This window comes from Helicoverpa armigera, chromosome 22, assembly GCF_030705265.1.
Source record: "Helicoverpa armigera isolate CAAS_96S chromosome 22, ASM3070526v1, whole genome shotgun sequence".
NCBI classification, from domain to species: domain Eukaryota; kingdom Metazoa; phylum Arthropoda; class Insecta; order Lepidoptera; family Noctuidae; genus Helicoverpa; species Helicoverpa armigera.
Window position 1 is genome coordinate 4,466,721 of NC_087141.1, and position 14,599 is coordinate 4,481,319.

The window sequence follows — 14,599 nt, forward strand, 5'->3', positions numbered from 1 at the left end:
TTGTTTTTTATGTATTTTTTCCTCGAGTTCCAAAAGGAAGTCAACCTTTTTGTTCACGAAGATAACTGTTGTTTTACCTGTATATGTTTGGCAGGATTTACTTCGGGATGTAAAGTAAAACTATCAAGCAAGATATAAAATTTATAATGTAAATAAATGAAAACAAATACATACATACATGATTACACAACTTATACACACATTATGTTAATACTATAAGTTAATTTTATTGAAACCTAAATCTATAAAATTCATAATTTAAAAACAAATTGCAGTGTCATTTTAACTTAAAAAGACTTCATTTTTGAAAGGATTGTTAGTATCTAATTCGAGGAATGATTAATTAATACTTGGCCAATTGGAAGAATTTAAATAAATTGGCAACACTGACTTATCATAAGGACTGGCAGAATAGGTATGTGACAAATCATTTTTCATGGCATGTCCTTTTATTTTTCGTTATTCTTGGTTATTTTAAACACAAACAATACATGAGACAATAAAAACATTGAATAAATGCCAGCATGGAATTATATTGCACCCAAGAGCCTGCTTTGTATTTCATACATCATTCATTTACATGAACCCATATTTAAATACACAGATAACAAAAATAACAGTGTTGCCAGTAATACTTGCAATTTAATTTTATAAACTAATTTCCGTATACATGGATACATAAGAAAAAAACAACTCAAGCCAAACTTAAACTTAGAATGGTCCAATAATATGGAATTACAAATTTAATTTCAAAATGCGAAATGGAAATGCAAAATTCGTAAGAACTAGGGTATATTTAGCACCTCAGTATCTTTAAGAGATTATTCTGAAATCCATATGAATCTAACTTAAAATTCTACTGATTTTATCTTACCAATTTCTTAGTTTGGCAATAATATAATTATGTAATAAAATGGCGTTTTTAAGGCGGGTGTCGAACCTACGTTAGAGAACATGAGATATTGTCTTTCATTAGCCAAAATTCCTCATACAGCTAATTGCTACATTGAAGCAAATGTAGTACAAGTCATTAAGTACAAAACTCTACACTATTCTGTTATTCCAATAGGTGCTACATGGTTATGAACCTCTAATGTACTCTGACCCACCTTAGTTTTGAAACCTACTGTTCGTCCTTATCCTTGGCGCCATGTTTGAGGATGCGGGTGAACTCCACATAGTCGAAGAGGCCATCACGGATGGGTGCCTCGCGCAGCATTTCGTCTACGTCATCGTCGGTGAACCTGTCACCCATGGTGGTTAGCAGCTCACGGAGACGCTCCTCGTTTATCACGCCTTGGTTCTCTTCGTCGAAGCATCTGGTCACAAAATGATCGAAATTAGTGACAGCATTTCAGGATAGGGTAATCAAATACATACATATATTGGTATATGGTAGGGTATCATTGGTAGCATAAGTCTAACACTAATAAAAAATGTAAGTACCTATATCAGTAGTCTCTATGTGCCCATAGCTCATTACAAGCTTTGCTTGGTTTGAGACTAGATGATATTGTGTGGTAGTGTGAGGAACATAAATAAAGAATAACCGTCTTACCACAAAAACTTTTTAACGTCAGTTTAAGACTTGTCTAAAAAAAATGTCAAATTATGACGTTGACATATGGTTCATTTTGGAGCCACATTTTTTTAGACAAGTGTAAAACAGTGTTTAAAGTTTTTGTAGTAAGGCCATTTATAGCTAAACTACCTTTGAGGACAAACAGGTTGTTTATTTAGATTAAGAGTAACCAAAAGTTTCAGTAAACAAACATGACTATTGAATGAAAAATAATATCAAAGAAACCTGAACTCAAAAGTTTAAATAAAAATACACTCTGATGGAGTGACTCAATGTGTGGAACTCAAATATTGAGAAAGAAACCTTTACCCAGAAGTGAAAGTAACAGATTGTAAGCATAATACCATACCATGGTGAGTCATTGCAAAGATACAAATATTGATTTTACAAACATTTTGCTGACAACTCTACTAAAAGATAGATATGAAGTAATGTAAATACTTCAATGTTTATACATATATTTTTTATAGATATGGTTGTTACATGGCAAGCTAACCATTGTTATCTTTTCAACAATGGGGACAAAAATGCATACATTATAAATATGGTATAGTATGGCATGGTTTCCAGTAGTTTACTAATTCATAGACAACAATTTTTTAATTTATAACAAAATAAATTCCATATACTAAGATTATGTTATTATTCTGTTAGATAATGTTTTAAAGAGAATTCCTTTATGCATGAACAAAATTAAAATTACAAAAAAGAGACTGACTTTCATATTTATAACGTCCATAAAGAAAGGTTAGTACCCCCAAAACAAAGAATAAGAAAAAAAATTACCCAAACGCGTTCTTGATGACATCCTCAGGGTCGGTGCCCTGCAGACGCTCACCAAAGAGGGTGAGGAACATTGTGAAGTTGATGGGACCGGGAGCCTCATTCATCATGCCTTCCAAGTAATCTTCTGTTGGGTTCTTACCTAGAATTATTCAAGGAAAATTTTACTGAAACTGTTTTACTGTGGTACTACTATGTATATGAAAACAGTGGATTTTTTTGTACTGATCATAGTTGTTTATTGTTAAGACTAACAACCAGTCTTACCAAGGAGGTATAGGGTAACTGGATTGAGGAGGTCCGATAGGCAGTAGCTTCATGTAAAACCCTGCTACTGAGCTGGATCTAGTTAAACTGGAATCTAGCTTTAATGAAGTTGGGAAAACGATAGGCAGATGATAGTTGTTTATTGTTATACTCACCAAGAGAGGCCAACATATCATGCAGGTCATCCTTATCCACAAAGCCATCTCTGTTCTGGTCAATCATGTTGAAAGCCTCCTTGAACTCCGCAATCTGGGCTTGGTCGAACATAGCAAACACATTGGAGGTGGCACGCTGGGCGCGCTTCTTGTTCGTGCCGCGGCGGCCAGCAGTCTTGCGGGACGACATCGTGATATCTTAAAATAATTATGAGTCCGTTAATATCACTTGGAAAAAAACAGATGGTAAAAGTATTAGGGATACTAGAAACTAGGCTTATTTACACAATATGAATTTAACGCCCAATATGCTATACCTATTTAGTCAACTTCCTTTAACAGCGTTGATAAGCCAAGTAACGAAACGGTCGACTGCTAACACTACACCAAAGAAGAGTTTATAAATATAATTTTAATGAAGTTGAGGTGTCACTCAACTTATCGTCAAGTTTGTGCGCTAACGAGAAAATGACTCACTGCCAAAACCACCTTCCAGTATGTATAACGTATTTTATCTAGGGCACACGATGTCATAAACACCAAGGACTGCCTTAAATGGTCATAGTTTTCCACTTAACATCTGCTCGAAAATAGGCAATTAAAAAAGCTACAATAAACTTTAAATATAACTTACCTATATTTTTTAGATAAAACACAACAAGAAACAACAATCCGTGACAGAAATAAAGCGAATTTATGTCGCTAAACGCTTTATTTTACTCGGTGACTAATTTTTTTGACGTCAGTGGGGTGTTTTCTAAAACTTGGGTTTGAAATTTATAGTAAAGTATAGTAGTAGTAGGCATCCGGAACCTAAATACAACGTTTTCTTTCAGAGAAGTTGTTTATAAGTGGTCCAGAATATAAATACACAATATATATTATTAATCTGAGGTATATTAAATCGATTAATGTACAATTTAGAGAGCAATCAATATTTATTTATTTATCATCTAAAAAAATACCTTTAGTAGTAGATTTCGAACGCATATTACAAGTTGCCAGTTGCTAAAATTCCTTATTGCTTTAAAATAATAAAAAATAACTAACAAAATGTAATGATAATGGTTCACCTAATAAATGTTGAATTTAATGTGTGTGTTGAATTTTAACTAATATAGATTTCTAAAACATTCAGACACATATTCTTTTTTCCAAATATTATATAATTTTTCTATTAATTGTCTGACTGACATTGCAATTGTCACTCTGACTCTGATGGATGGAAAGATTTTTATAGTCAAAATGTCAAAAATAGTTCCGAAAATTTAATTCATACTGTATATTTTAAATCATTTACATTCATTTTTTAAAGCAATTGAGCGCATTCCAAATATACAAGTCAGGTTGAACAAGTAAGTAAATAAATATTGCAAAATCAAAATAATGTATGTTTTTCAGCAATCTTTCAAAATGACGTATTTGTTATGGTATCTTTTAGATGCTCTGCTACAATAATTCGTCGAAGCTAGTGTCTGGTGTGATACGGACACTAAGCACATCCTCATCCCGATGGAGCTCTACCAGTGCTAACCACTATGACGTACTCGGTATCACTCCCAAAGCAACACAAGGCGACATCAAATCTGCGTATTACAAATTGTCAAAAATGTACCATCCAGATATATCTAGCGTAAGTTCTCATAGAAACAGGTAAAGCATAATAAAACCTAGATTATGGATTCTTCTGTTAACCCCTTGTTGGTTTCAAAAATGTTCTATTTAGATGGTTTCTTTGGTCGTGTATTTATTGCTAACTGCTTTTGCAGGATGAAACGTCAGCCAAAAAATTTAGAGCAATTTCTGAAGCATATGAGGTGTTAGGAAACATAAAATTAAAAAAGATGTATGACAAAGGTATTGTGCTAGTTTTATTTGTTATACTTTCAATAACAGCTGAAATAATACACTGTTTTGCTTATTGAGATAGAAACATAATTATGTAATTTTATTTACAATTTGGCAACCTTGATTATTACTCAATGAAATATGACACAATGTTGCTTCATTTTAAGATATGGAATTAAAAAAGACTTAACTACTAGCAAAGTAATGAATTAATTTACTTGTAAATTGTGATTTTATATTCATAGCATAATGTAAAAAAAAATACTATTTTCATTTGCGTAAAAAATTGTAGGTCTTCTTGGAGGGAGGATGCCCAGGGTGGAATATGAGCCAGAGCCCGAGCCCACAGACCCCACACTGAAGTTCTACAAGTCTCGAGGTCATCGCAGAGCTGTGCCCACCATGGACGGCAGACAACCTATTTATGACTTTGATTCTTGGTAACTACCTCATGGGAAAATAAAATGCCTAAACAGGCAATAATGTAATGGACAGTCAAATAATACATAACAACTAATATATTTTTTTTAGGGCTAAGAACCACTATGGAACTTTGTTTGAGAAGAGAAAGTATGAAAAGGAATTTCTTAAGAAGAAACGTGCAAAAGATATGGATATTGACATATCAAATAGACAAGAAGCTTTTCTCTATTTTTTAGTTGGAATGGCAAGTCTGTTTCTGTTTTTTGTTTCTCAAGGGACTACTGACTATGACTTAGACAAAACTAGCGTAAATAAAGATTTAAAATCAAGTGATTGAATATAATACAGTGTTGTCTTTAGTTTGGCAGCTGCTGTATTTTCTTAGAAAATTCACTGTTAGTAAAATTGTTTGTTGAATTCTGTTAGTAAAATCTATTTCATTCAGATATTCAGATATTTTTTTCATAATGTCTTGTATATATTGTATATAAATAATTTATGAAAACCATGGTAGATTGTAGAATAATGTGATGCTCTAATAAAAATGTTGAACTACAATCAAACATACCTATTATTTTATTTTTGCCTTTTCATCTCTGCAGAAGTGCAAAGGAGTATTATCAAGATGTCCTTTTATTTTGACTCTGTAAGGCCCTAGAAATGATTAATGATTTAGCATTATGGGATAAAAACTCGCTAAAACTCATTGCTTACATTAGATTTCCCCCTATTTGTTTTACACCAAAGATTACTATACGTAGCAAGCTATTTCATAATCCACTAGTTTTCGCCTGCGGTTTCCCGTAGCCGGATAGTGACAAAAACTATGTGTTTTTCCCGGGTCTAAGCTATCTCCCCTTTAATTTTCAGCTTATACAGTACAGCCGTTCTTGAGTTATAAAATGCGTAACTAACACGACTAACTAAGATCAATTTATCCCAGGCTTATCTGAAAACGGACGAATAGATTCGTGGGAACCTTTTTTTAATACATGAGCTTCTCAAACTACTAAATTGCATCTTTACATATTACTCTTTTATTTGGTGAATGCTTTGCCTGCTGGCTTATTCGCTAACTTTCGAATTCTCGGATGTCAACTGGCCTCAGTTGTCATCGGAACTTTGATGTCAACCGATAAGTTCAAAACATTGGTATTCTGTATCGCATGAAGTGGATATCGGTGGATATCGTTACACGGTTGCTGACGCCAAAACTACGATGACAATTTGACAGCTCTATTTTTTTATCCATTATCCATTATGTCCACTGGGCTTACGGAATCGCAATATAACGTTTATCGATACAGAAACAGCTGTCAAAATGAGTCATGGTGGATATCAGCCTGATGACGTCATCTCATTTGGTAACTGGCGTTAGCGAATAAGAAAATAGCTGTTTGACAATTTACTAATGTACACTAGCTGTCAGTGGAGTTAGCGAATAAGGCTACTGGTTCGCTTTTTGTAGAAAGTGAAGATACCTATTTCTTTAGCCAAACATTTCTTGTTTATGGCAATTCCGCAGATGGTATACTCTGTGGTCGATCAATGTCAAATAAATTGACATTATTTTTTTCATGTGTTGGAAGTGCTATTTTTTCCACTGCTGTACTAATATAAAGCCTATAAATATTGCTCTCCGATTACATTTTTATGTGTTTATCCTTGGACATTAAAGTCTGATATCAAATATTGCAAAATAACACAGAAATAGTCATGGATTGCCTTGTTGGTTACGGTAGCGAAGATGAGAATGAATCGGAGCGCTATGGAAGCCAACAATCATCGGTAAGTTTTGTGGCGTCCTTGATAATTTTGCACATAATGTAACATCTTTTAACTGTTTGCTTGAATCGAGTGACTTATCGTACTTATGTTTTAATGCATTTTTTACGAGAATCATGGATATTAATCTGCGTTCTCTGCTTGACAATAGAATGATATTATAGGTGGGTGCGGGCGGCGCTGGAGTCCGCCGCAGAGACGACGACACCAACTACGATGACGTCAACATGGACATGAGCGAGGTAATTGTCGACTATGCTCGTCTACTACAGCACATATGCCAATATAGTGAGAGCCCAGTCAGCTTCACTAGTCACTGACTCCAGGGCTTAGTGCTACTCACTGCTATCACTTTCCTTGTATATGTGATGAAGCTAAACTATAGATATATTGATAACTAAGTAGTATATTCTTCATTTATATTCAGGCTTCAGGCCGCTATCCTTCACAGCATTCAAAAATAATCTCAAATTCTCGTATTTGTAACTAAATGTTATCATAATAGAGTAATACATAAAATAGAGTCAAACAAAAAAGAAACTTTGCATTATGCTGTTTTCAACGATGATATTAACACTTTTATTATTTTATATGTTACCCATTTGTAAATTGACACAAAACAAAAGTCAAATACCCCTTGAGTACGTGCCGAGGCTTCAAGATGACCGACCCGAGTCCGTGCACACTGCGACCCTTTAACTTCAGGCTCACGTGAGTACATAGCTATAAGATAATGCAAAATACTTGCCATCATAATTAACTCATTTTCACAGTTTTGTTTATGATTAAACAAAAATTTGCCAATCTGTGACCAATCTTAAAAACGAGTTTTTTTAAGAAACAAGAAGCATTAAAATCATGATGTAAATTTTGTAATGAAATATGTAAATGATTTTTATCTATTTTCCTCTGAATTCTTTCTCTTTATTTGTAATTTTTCTTGCTGTCCTAACATTATTTTGTGAGGATGTGGCTCTACTTATTTTGATTGAATGAAAGTCATGATGAGTTTCCTTCATTCCCAATCCTTTGGTAACAATATCACTAGCTTATATCTAATCTTATCTGCAGAACTTATTTTTGTAATAGATAAATTGTGAAGTTAAAACAAAACAAGTCTTGTTTATTCTTGGAATAGCATAACCATAAGAATATAATATATCAAACAACAGATTATCTGAGCAATAGAATAATAGTGAAAGTTGATAACAATAAATTTTAAATGCAGAAGCAGTAAAAATCAAACAAATGTGCAACTATCATGATTGGTTGTTGCCAAGTTTGAAGAAATGTATATTGTTGCTGCCATGACAACATTCTAATAATCTTTGGGTACTATTCAAGCAGTTACTAGTGCATCAATTCATAACTTCCATCAGGATATCAGCACCTTATATTTTACATGAGATTACGTACAGGACAATGTGTTATTGCTTATATTTTTAACCAAATTTTCCCCAGAAGGCAGCAGGAACTACTGAAAGCTACATGGTATAAAGACTTTACAAACTGTTTGGATGTTTTTGGTTAAAGTATAATATGACTTAATGAAGCAGTCTTCAACTACCGGGTGTTGAATGACTCAAAATGAATATACAACATGTACTTTTATTGCTGGGTTCTAACATCATGAAGATATTAATTTTATAATTTCTACCCCGATTTGACTGAACTGTGAATTGAAACAGAGTGAACAAAATGAAGACCTTGCAATAGTAAATTCAGTAAATATCAATGTTAGATTTGTGTGCAAAATACAAGGAAATATTATTTAAACCTCAAAATGCCATATCGCATATGAAATAAATTTCCTTATCACTTGCAATGAAAATAAAATTACCAACATCATTGAAGTACAAGAAAACAATGCGATTTCTGAGTGTTTTAAATTGAAAACAAGTACAATTTTATCATAGAAAAAAAAAATTGAACATTTTCAGCCTCTACCTGGATTTTTTTACAACAAAAATGTATATACAGAATTACATAAAAAAGAGGCAACTACGTATGTTTTTGTGAATGTTAGCATGGTTATGTGTTGTGTATCTTGTCGCAGGACTCCCAGGACGCTGAATCGGAGCCCGAGTTGCCGCAGGCGGAGCCTACGCCCCCGCCGCAGTCTTCCAGAGATGAACGCAGATCTAGTATGTTTATTTTTATATTATAAATTATTTGTGGAACTTAAATTGAAAAGTATTCTAGTTTGTGGGATTCTTCTTATAAATTCAAATTCTGAATGCTGCTGAAAGCTGACCATGAGTGCTCTTTGTTTGTCTTAACTGATCTAAAGAGATAGCGCGCACTGTGAATTCTGACGAGAGTGTCAATTTTGTCATTACGTATGAATGTCACGTAGCAAGCGCACGTCTCCATACACATCCACTGACTTGATAAGAGTGACAAAATGTATCACTAGCGTAATGTAATGTAATGTAGCACTATGCGCGCTAGCTCAAACGCATTCAGATCAAATCGCTTTCTTCAAGTTGTCACAACCACCGCTGAAATTATCCCAGTCATAGAGGCATGTATGTCCCTAATTTATACACCTGACATAATTCAGTAGTACAATTTCTTTTTTTTTAATATTCCCAGATGATAGCCGGGAACGTGATCGCGATCGTGACCGAGGCGATCGCAGTGACCGCGGCGACCGCGAGTTGGACCGGCGTGACAGACGTCGCGAGTCGCCCGCACGCGCCCGCAGTGATAGGGATCGCTCCGATAGGCGGTCTCCGCGTAGGGATGATAGATACAGGTACCTTATACGCTAAACTTGCCCATTACTTTCTCATTTAGCTATCGCAAGATCCCTAAAATAAATCATTCTGATAAAAGTATTATAATTGTTTATATGAATACAATTTGTTTCTCTGAACTCCCGACGTAGGTAATTGTAATCTGGTCTAAATCTTACAAAAAAGGCATCGTTTCTCTATAGTCTATACGTCGCACCTTTGTCCGGAAACTTTTAAGTGGTTCAAAGTTAGCTTGGTTGCAAAGGTATATTCTTGAAGTTCGCAAGTACCCAAAATTATTTTGGTGTCAAAAACACTGTAATATGTTTGTGATTTCTTATTAATTATGTAATTTTAGAAACTTGAGGCATTTTCCGACTGTTTCGCCCCAATAGATCAGACCGTGACCGCGGCCGCGCTCACGACGGCGTTCGCCGCGGCCTCCTGGGCGACCGGCCCGATGACCGCGAGAAGATGCCCGCCCTGATGGACCTCAAGCCGTTCAGTGGCGACGGCCCCCCTCCCGGAGACAGGAGATCGCATGACGCTAGAGATGCAGTGTCACCTAGGTACGGTATACAAAGTCAAAGTATTTTTTTTTTGTCAAATGGGCCTATGAAAGCTCTTTAGAAACGTCAAACTAGTTACACGGTTCTGAAGAATGAAGAGTCCGTCTTATGGTGAAAAACTGTGAAATAGTATCACCTTAAATTGGTAAAATAGCTTCTTTAGAAACAAATAAAGATATTTAGTGACAGAAACACAGTTAGAAATAGAAATGAAAGAAAAAAGTTAACCTGTGGTTATCCCTAATAGACCCAGTTCAGCCATTCAGCATTATATCAGCTAGTACACAGTAGTAACAATAGATTATTATAATATCCTAATATATTCCATTTGAGTAGGCACTTACCTAAAGGAAAACAATCTATATAGGACTTCCCCTGCATTTTGATCAAGGGAACTTTTTTTGCATACATATGTATAAAATGGAATGGTTATAAATCTCCACAGATTCGTAGACCGCGAGCGTCGTGACAAGGAGAGGGACAGAGAACGCGAACGTGATCGCGACCGCCATGGCAGACGATCTGAGGAGAGGAGGTAAGCATTGTTTATGTGTAATAGTTTTATTTGTTTGATGTATAAAAATCATCATACAAACATCGCTCAAGATTTCACTCATTCCTTTTTGGAAAGTTGGTTTAAAAGAGTATTGTTTAATTTGGTTGCTATCTACTGAGAATACGATGAAAATGCTTAGCCTATGTCATTAAAAAAAGAATAAAGATCGTGCAATGGGTAGGTATTTGATCTTATAGACTGTATTTAACACAGTGAACGTAAATCAAGAAAATAATATCACCTACTTAGTCTTAGCTAGTCTTTTCCCAGCTAAGCTTGGCTCACCTTCACATGTAGCTGAGAACCTTGTACTGAGTTCCTTTCCATCTGACCTCTTTTTTTTTTGTATTGGCATAGTGGCAGATCATCCAGCCACCGTCACGAAGGCCGTTCCCGCTCGCGGTCCCGCTCGCGCGGGGCGCCGCACCTGTCGCACGGGGAGCGGCGCGCCGAGCCCGCCGGGGACTACAGGCCCTCGTCCTACAAGGTCAATAAGAAGCTCGAGGTTATGGAGAAGATGGGTAAGCTATTCTGTTTATTCTATTTTTTTCCCCACCCAAAATGACCCACCTCAAGACAAATCTTTGACAGATTGGCCATTATTTGACAAGGAATCTGAACTCCTCGTTAGTTCTAGTAACATCATTAAAATTTTGATAACGCCTGTGGTACGTTACTTTTGACCTACAAGAAGACGACCTTGCTTGGCATCTCTACTCATATTTTCTTCCTCTCTGATATTATCGGTATATCTAAATGATGCAACTCAAACTTTAAAATTCCATTCTGCTGAAATATAGGTGACAGTTAAAAGATACTGATACATGGTAATATGAATACATAACTTCACACTAATATCCAAATAATTTCCTACAGGACTTCAAATCAAAACGCCGGACGGTTCAATGGCGACGGCTCAGCAGCTACGCGCGGCCGCTTGCGAAGTACCGGCTCAAGGCTCTCATCTACCCTCGTATTACAACCCCACGGCTGTCAATGCTAACAAGATTATGGACCAGGTATGTTGTGGAAATACCACTATAATTGTGTATAGTTTTCAATGTGTTTTGTACTCATGTTTTGTCTCCAACCAGCAATATTTTCTATTGACATGTTTTGCCACAAGAGTCTATGGTGTTTATATAAAGATGATTCTTATTACAATAGTCTCCAGAATGAATCAAAAAACACGTTATCTGATCTCTTAAAGTTTGCTTCTCCCTTTCTATTCACGATTTTTCCATCAATTTACGTCATTTATTTTACTTTCACTCACATATAAAATATGCTAAAAACGTGAATATTTTCAGGTACAAAAGCGCAAATTGCTGTGGTCGAACAAGAACAAGTCGGAAGCTGAGGAGGCGGCCAAGTGGAGCGGCACGCGGTTCGCGCAGGACTCCGACGGCAAACAGGTCTCCAAGTTCATGAGGCTCATGGGGATTAAGGAACCAGGTAAATATCCTCATTTTTTTCATATAAAAACCTAATTTAGAGCACCCATTATCTTCAAAAATGCATACCTTTATCCTTAGTATACATAAGTGACCACATTACCGCAATATTTTTTTAAATATAATAAATATGGTCTGTTAGCTGCTGACCTAAACTAGCACATTATTAGGTAAATGTATTACAGTTAAGTCATAATTGACTACTACAAAATACTAAAATTAGGTTTTGTAACTCAACTTACCTTATCTCTTTTCTCTTCATCCAAAATGATACAATTAATAAAACATTATTTATCTTCATCACAGCTGCCGTCAAGAACGAGACACCAGAGAAAGCAGTAGACCCCATCAAGAAGCAAGAAGAGCTCTTCCAAGCGATGCAGGCACAATACGAAGTCGCCCGGGCCACCACGCATACCATGCGCGGCGTCGGGCTTGGCTTCCAGCGGGGACAGTACTAGTGCAGTGTAGTGTTACCCTTGTGACGTCATGAACTGAGGACAGGCAGGCAGTGTGTATAGAATACTCAGAAACCGCTGACAGACCACCGGTTGACAGATAAACAGATGTACTAGAGTCTGGCCAACGAAAGCTGTCCACGAAAAAAGGCGGCAATTTTAAAAAATCAAGAGCTGGCAACCCCGGCTATACGCTGCTTAAACGGAGTTGATACTTATTATTATTCTAAACTAATAAGCGATATTTATATCAGTCTTTCATATCAGAACATTACGACTGTAATAACATTATTAAAAAATGCCATAGCATAGCCAGGGTATGGCATTTTTTAACTTCTGCATGCATTGAAGTCCACAGGGATGAATTAAAAAAAAGTTATTACAAAACGTTTATTTGATGGAATAGATATTTTAATTTCTTTACTATTTCCGCAGTTGTAAGTTTTGTGTCCCCGTAGTCGTTGTCCTCGTCAATATTATCTGAAAAGTAGATACACCGTGAAAACTATTGCGTTTTTTGCAAATAAGTCAAAAGTATCAAGATGTTTCAATGGAAATTCAAAAAACCAACCTAAAAGTGAAATGACTGAATACAGTCGTCGTATTTTCTCTGCAAATTTCTGATTCAAATCACTTTGTACGTCTTTATATTAGTCAATCATAGTAAATAGAAGCTTTCTCGTCGAACTTTTGATTGTTTTCGGCATTATTTTATACAAAACCAATGAAAATAAGATGAAATAAAATAACAAACTGACTTTATTAAGAAACGTCAATGGGACATTTTGACAGTTCTAAAATATTGCCATATTAAAAGTTTAGAAAATAATTCGTGGTCAGCTTTCGTTGGCCAGACTCTAACTGTGGATTGACATAAACAATCCATCTTTTGTTTTGTGGTAGGAGATTGGCTTTTTGACGTTAACTTAATATAATTTATATCAATCTCTAATTGAGAAGCAATGGATGGTTTGATTATCGTAATTCGGAGTTAGTTGTTATGGTTATAATATGTGACTGCCATTGTTACGCCTCGCCTTTATTGCATTATTTAGAAAAGTTCAACAGTAAATGTTGAACGCAATTGATCTTATGAATGTTTAATACCTATATATGTTTGTGTCGAGGGGCATCAGTAATAGGGATGTATGCTATAGATATGATAGCTTGTAAAGTATTTTAGGTACTGGATTGCACTAGCTAGTCTAGACTGACTACTGCAAGTAGTTAAGCTGAATACACAAGTTTGTAGGTCCCATAATCCATGTAATAATGGGTTGGGAATTGATTGTAGCCAATATCTAGGACTTGGAATGCCTAAATCATTATCATATTTTTACCATAGCTTTAACACTAACATAAACGGTAAATTATGCATATAAAAGAAAACAAAATGTCCATGAAATAATTATAGAGCAATCTGGCATTGAAATTATATACATAGATAAATGAATTGAAAATTGTAAATAGCCATGACATGGTATCGTGAATAAGCTGTCTCAAATTGTTATTCATACTTGTAAAGAATATCAAGCGGCGAAATAAAACTATATTTTCAAAGTAATTTTGAATGTGCGTCACGCAATACTGCGTGGGTTGTGTGCGTGGGGAATTATAAATAAAATGTGGAGTTCTATAGCTTCTACCGATAATTTAAATTTTGTACAAGAAGTATTTGTTACAAATAATGACGTGGCCAAGGCTGTATTGTTGAAAAAAGGTTCTGACCAAAAAGAATCTGCTAGTGAGTCACAAGCTAAACAATTTATGGTAAACACAAGTCAATTAATACAATTTTATCAAGAGTTATACAAAATGGCCTGTTCAGTTATTCTGTGGCTATAGAACTCTCAAACCTTAGTTAAGTTCTAGTTTTACTGCTATGTGTGATATAATGTTATTCAATTAACTAGTTATGATGAAAATAATAATCACTGCGTGGATGATGTAGACCAAGATTTGAGTGCCACCATACATCACT

General features: G+C 35.3%; 3 protein-coding genes and 1 long non-coding RNA gene across 6 annotated transcripts; 2 read left to right on the forward strand and 2 right to left on the reverse strand.

Moving 5' to 3' along the window:
• Positions 1-128: 128 nt before the first annotated feature.
• Positions 129-3,583, reverse strand: LOC110370835 (myosin regulatory light chain sqh). Of its 2 annotated transcripts, none has more exons than XM_021326820.3 (4): positions 3,422-3,583; positions 2,788-2,985; positions 2,369-2,507; positions 129-1,319 (listed from the first exon to the last, which is right to left on the reverse strand). In XM_021326820.3, exons 2-4 carry the CDS (start codon positions 2,975-2,977, stop codon positions 1,124-1,126), a joined length of 525 nt encoding a protein of 174 aa, XP_021182495.1. In that variant the 5' UTR covers positions 2,978-2,985; positions 3,422-3,583; the 3' UTR covers positions 129-1,123. The 2 variants fall into 2 exon arrangements, with proteins under 2 accessions (XP_021182495.1, XP_021182494.1); XM_021326819.3 differs by lacking the exon at positions 3,422-3,583 and adding an exon at positions 3,105-3,258.
• Positions 3,584-3,961: 378 nt separating this feature from the next.
• LOC110370920 (dnaJ homolog subfamily C member 30, mitochondrial) lies at positions 3,962-5,625 on the forward strand. The gene is made up of 5 exons (XM_021326929.3): positions 3,962-4,142; positions 4,229-4,420; positions 4,557-4,644; positions 4,928-5,075; positions 5,167-5,625. The coding sequence occupies exons 2-5, from the start codon at positions 4,229-4,231 to the stop codon at positions 5,393-5,395; spliced, it is 657 nt and encodes a 218-aa protein (XP_021182604.3). The 5' UTR covers positions 3,962-4,142; the 3' UTR covers positions 5,396-5,625.
• A 1,002-nt stretch (positions 5,626-6,627) lies between these two features.
• On the forward strand, positions 6,628-12,711 carry LOC110370827 (arginine/serine-rich coiled-coil protein 2). 2 transcript variants are annotated; one of them, XM_064040343.1, is made up of 10 exons: positions 6,628-6,846; positions 7,008-7,085; positions 8,900-8,987; positions 9,439-9,601; positions 9,977-10,150; positions 10,596-10,685; positions 11,064-11,227; positions 11,583-11,725; positions 12,017-12,161; positions 12,467-12,711. In XM_064040343.1, exons 1-10 carry the CDS (start codon positions 6,775-6,777, stop codon positions 12,619-12,621), a joined length of 1,272 nt encoding a protein of 423 aa, XP_063896413.1. In that variant the 5' UTR covers positions 6,628-6,774; the 3' UTR covers positions 12,622-12,711. The 2 variants fall into 2 exon arrangements, with proteins under 2 accessions (XP_063896413.1, XP_063896414.1); XM_064040344.1 differs by having other exon boundaries at positions 6,633-6,846; positions 6,995-7,085.
• A 21-nt stretch (positions 12,712-12,732) lies between these two features.
• LOC135118409 (uncharacterized) lies at positions 12,733-14,151 on the reverse strand. Its single transcript, XR_010277572.1, has 2 exons — positions 13,190-14,151; positions 12,733-13,098 (listed from the first exon to the last, which is right to left on the reverse strand). It is a non-coding gene; the product is annotated as an uncharacterized LOC135118409 (long non-coding RNA).
• Positions 14,152-14,599: the final 448 nt, after the last annotated feature.

Bases quoted from the DNA above. Each gene is read 5' to 3' on its own strand.
- LOC110370920 (XM_021326929.3), top strand. From the start codon at position 4,229: ATGCTCTGCTACAATAATTCGTCGAAGCTAGTGTCTGGTGTGATACGG. The intron at 4,421-4,556 runs GTAAGTTCTCAT...CTGCTTTTGCAG, and splicing joins ACCATCCAGATATATCTAGC to GATGAAACGTCAGCCAAAAA. The intron at 4,645-4,927 runs GTATTGTGCTAG...AAAAAATTGTAG, and splicing joins AAAAAAGATGTATGACAAAG to GTCTTCTTGGAGGGAGGATG.
- LOC110370827 (XM_064040343.1), top strand. From the start codon at position 6,775: ATGGATTGCCTTGTTGGTTACGGTAGCGAAGATGAGAATGAATCGGAG. The intron at 7,086-8,899 runs GTAATTGTCGAC...ATCTTGTCGCAG, and splicing joins TCAACATGGACATGAGCGAG to GACTCCCAGGACGCTGAATC. The intron at 10,151-10,595 runs GTACGGTATACA...AAATCTCCACAG, and splicing joins AGAGATGCAGTGTCACCTAG to ATTCGTAGACCGCGAGCGTC.
- LOC110370835 (XM_021326820.3), bottom strand. From the start codon at position 2,977: ATGTCGTCCCGCAAGACTGCTGGCCGCCGCGGCACGAACAAGAAGCGC. The intron at 2,508-2,787 runs GTGAGTATAACA...GAATAATTCTAG, and splicing joins TGATATGTTGGCCTCTCTTG to GTAAGAACCCAACAGAAGAT. The intron at 1,320-2,368 runs GTAATTTTTTTT...TTTTGTGACCAG, and splicing joins GTCATCAAGAACGCGTTTGG to ATGCTTCGACGAAGAGAACC.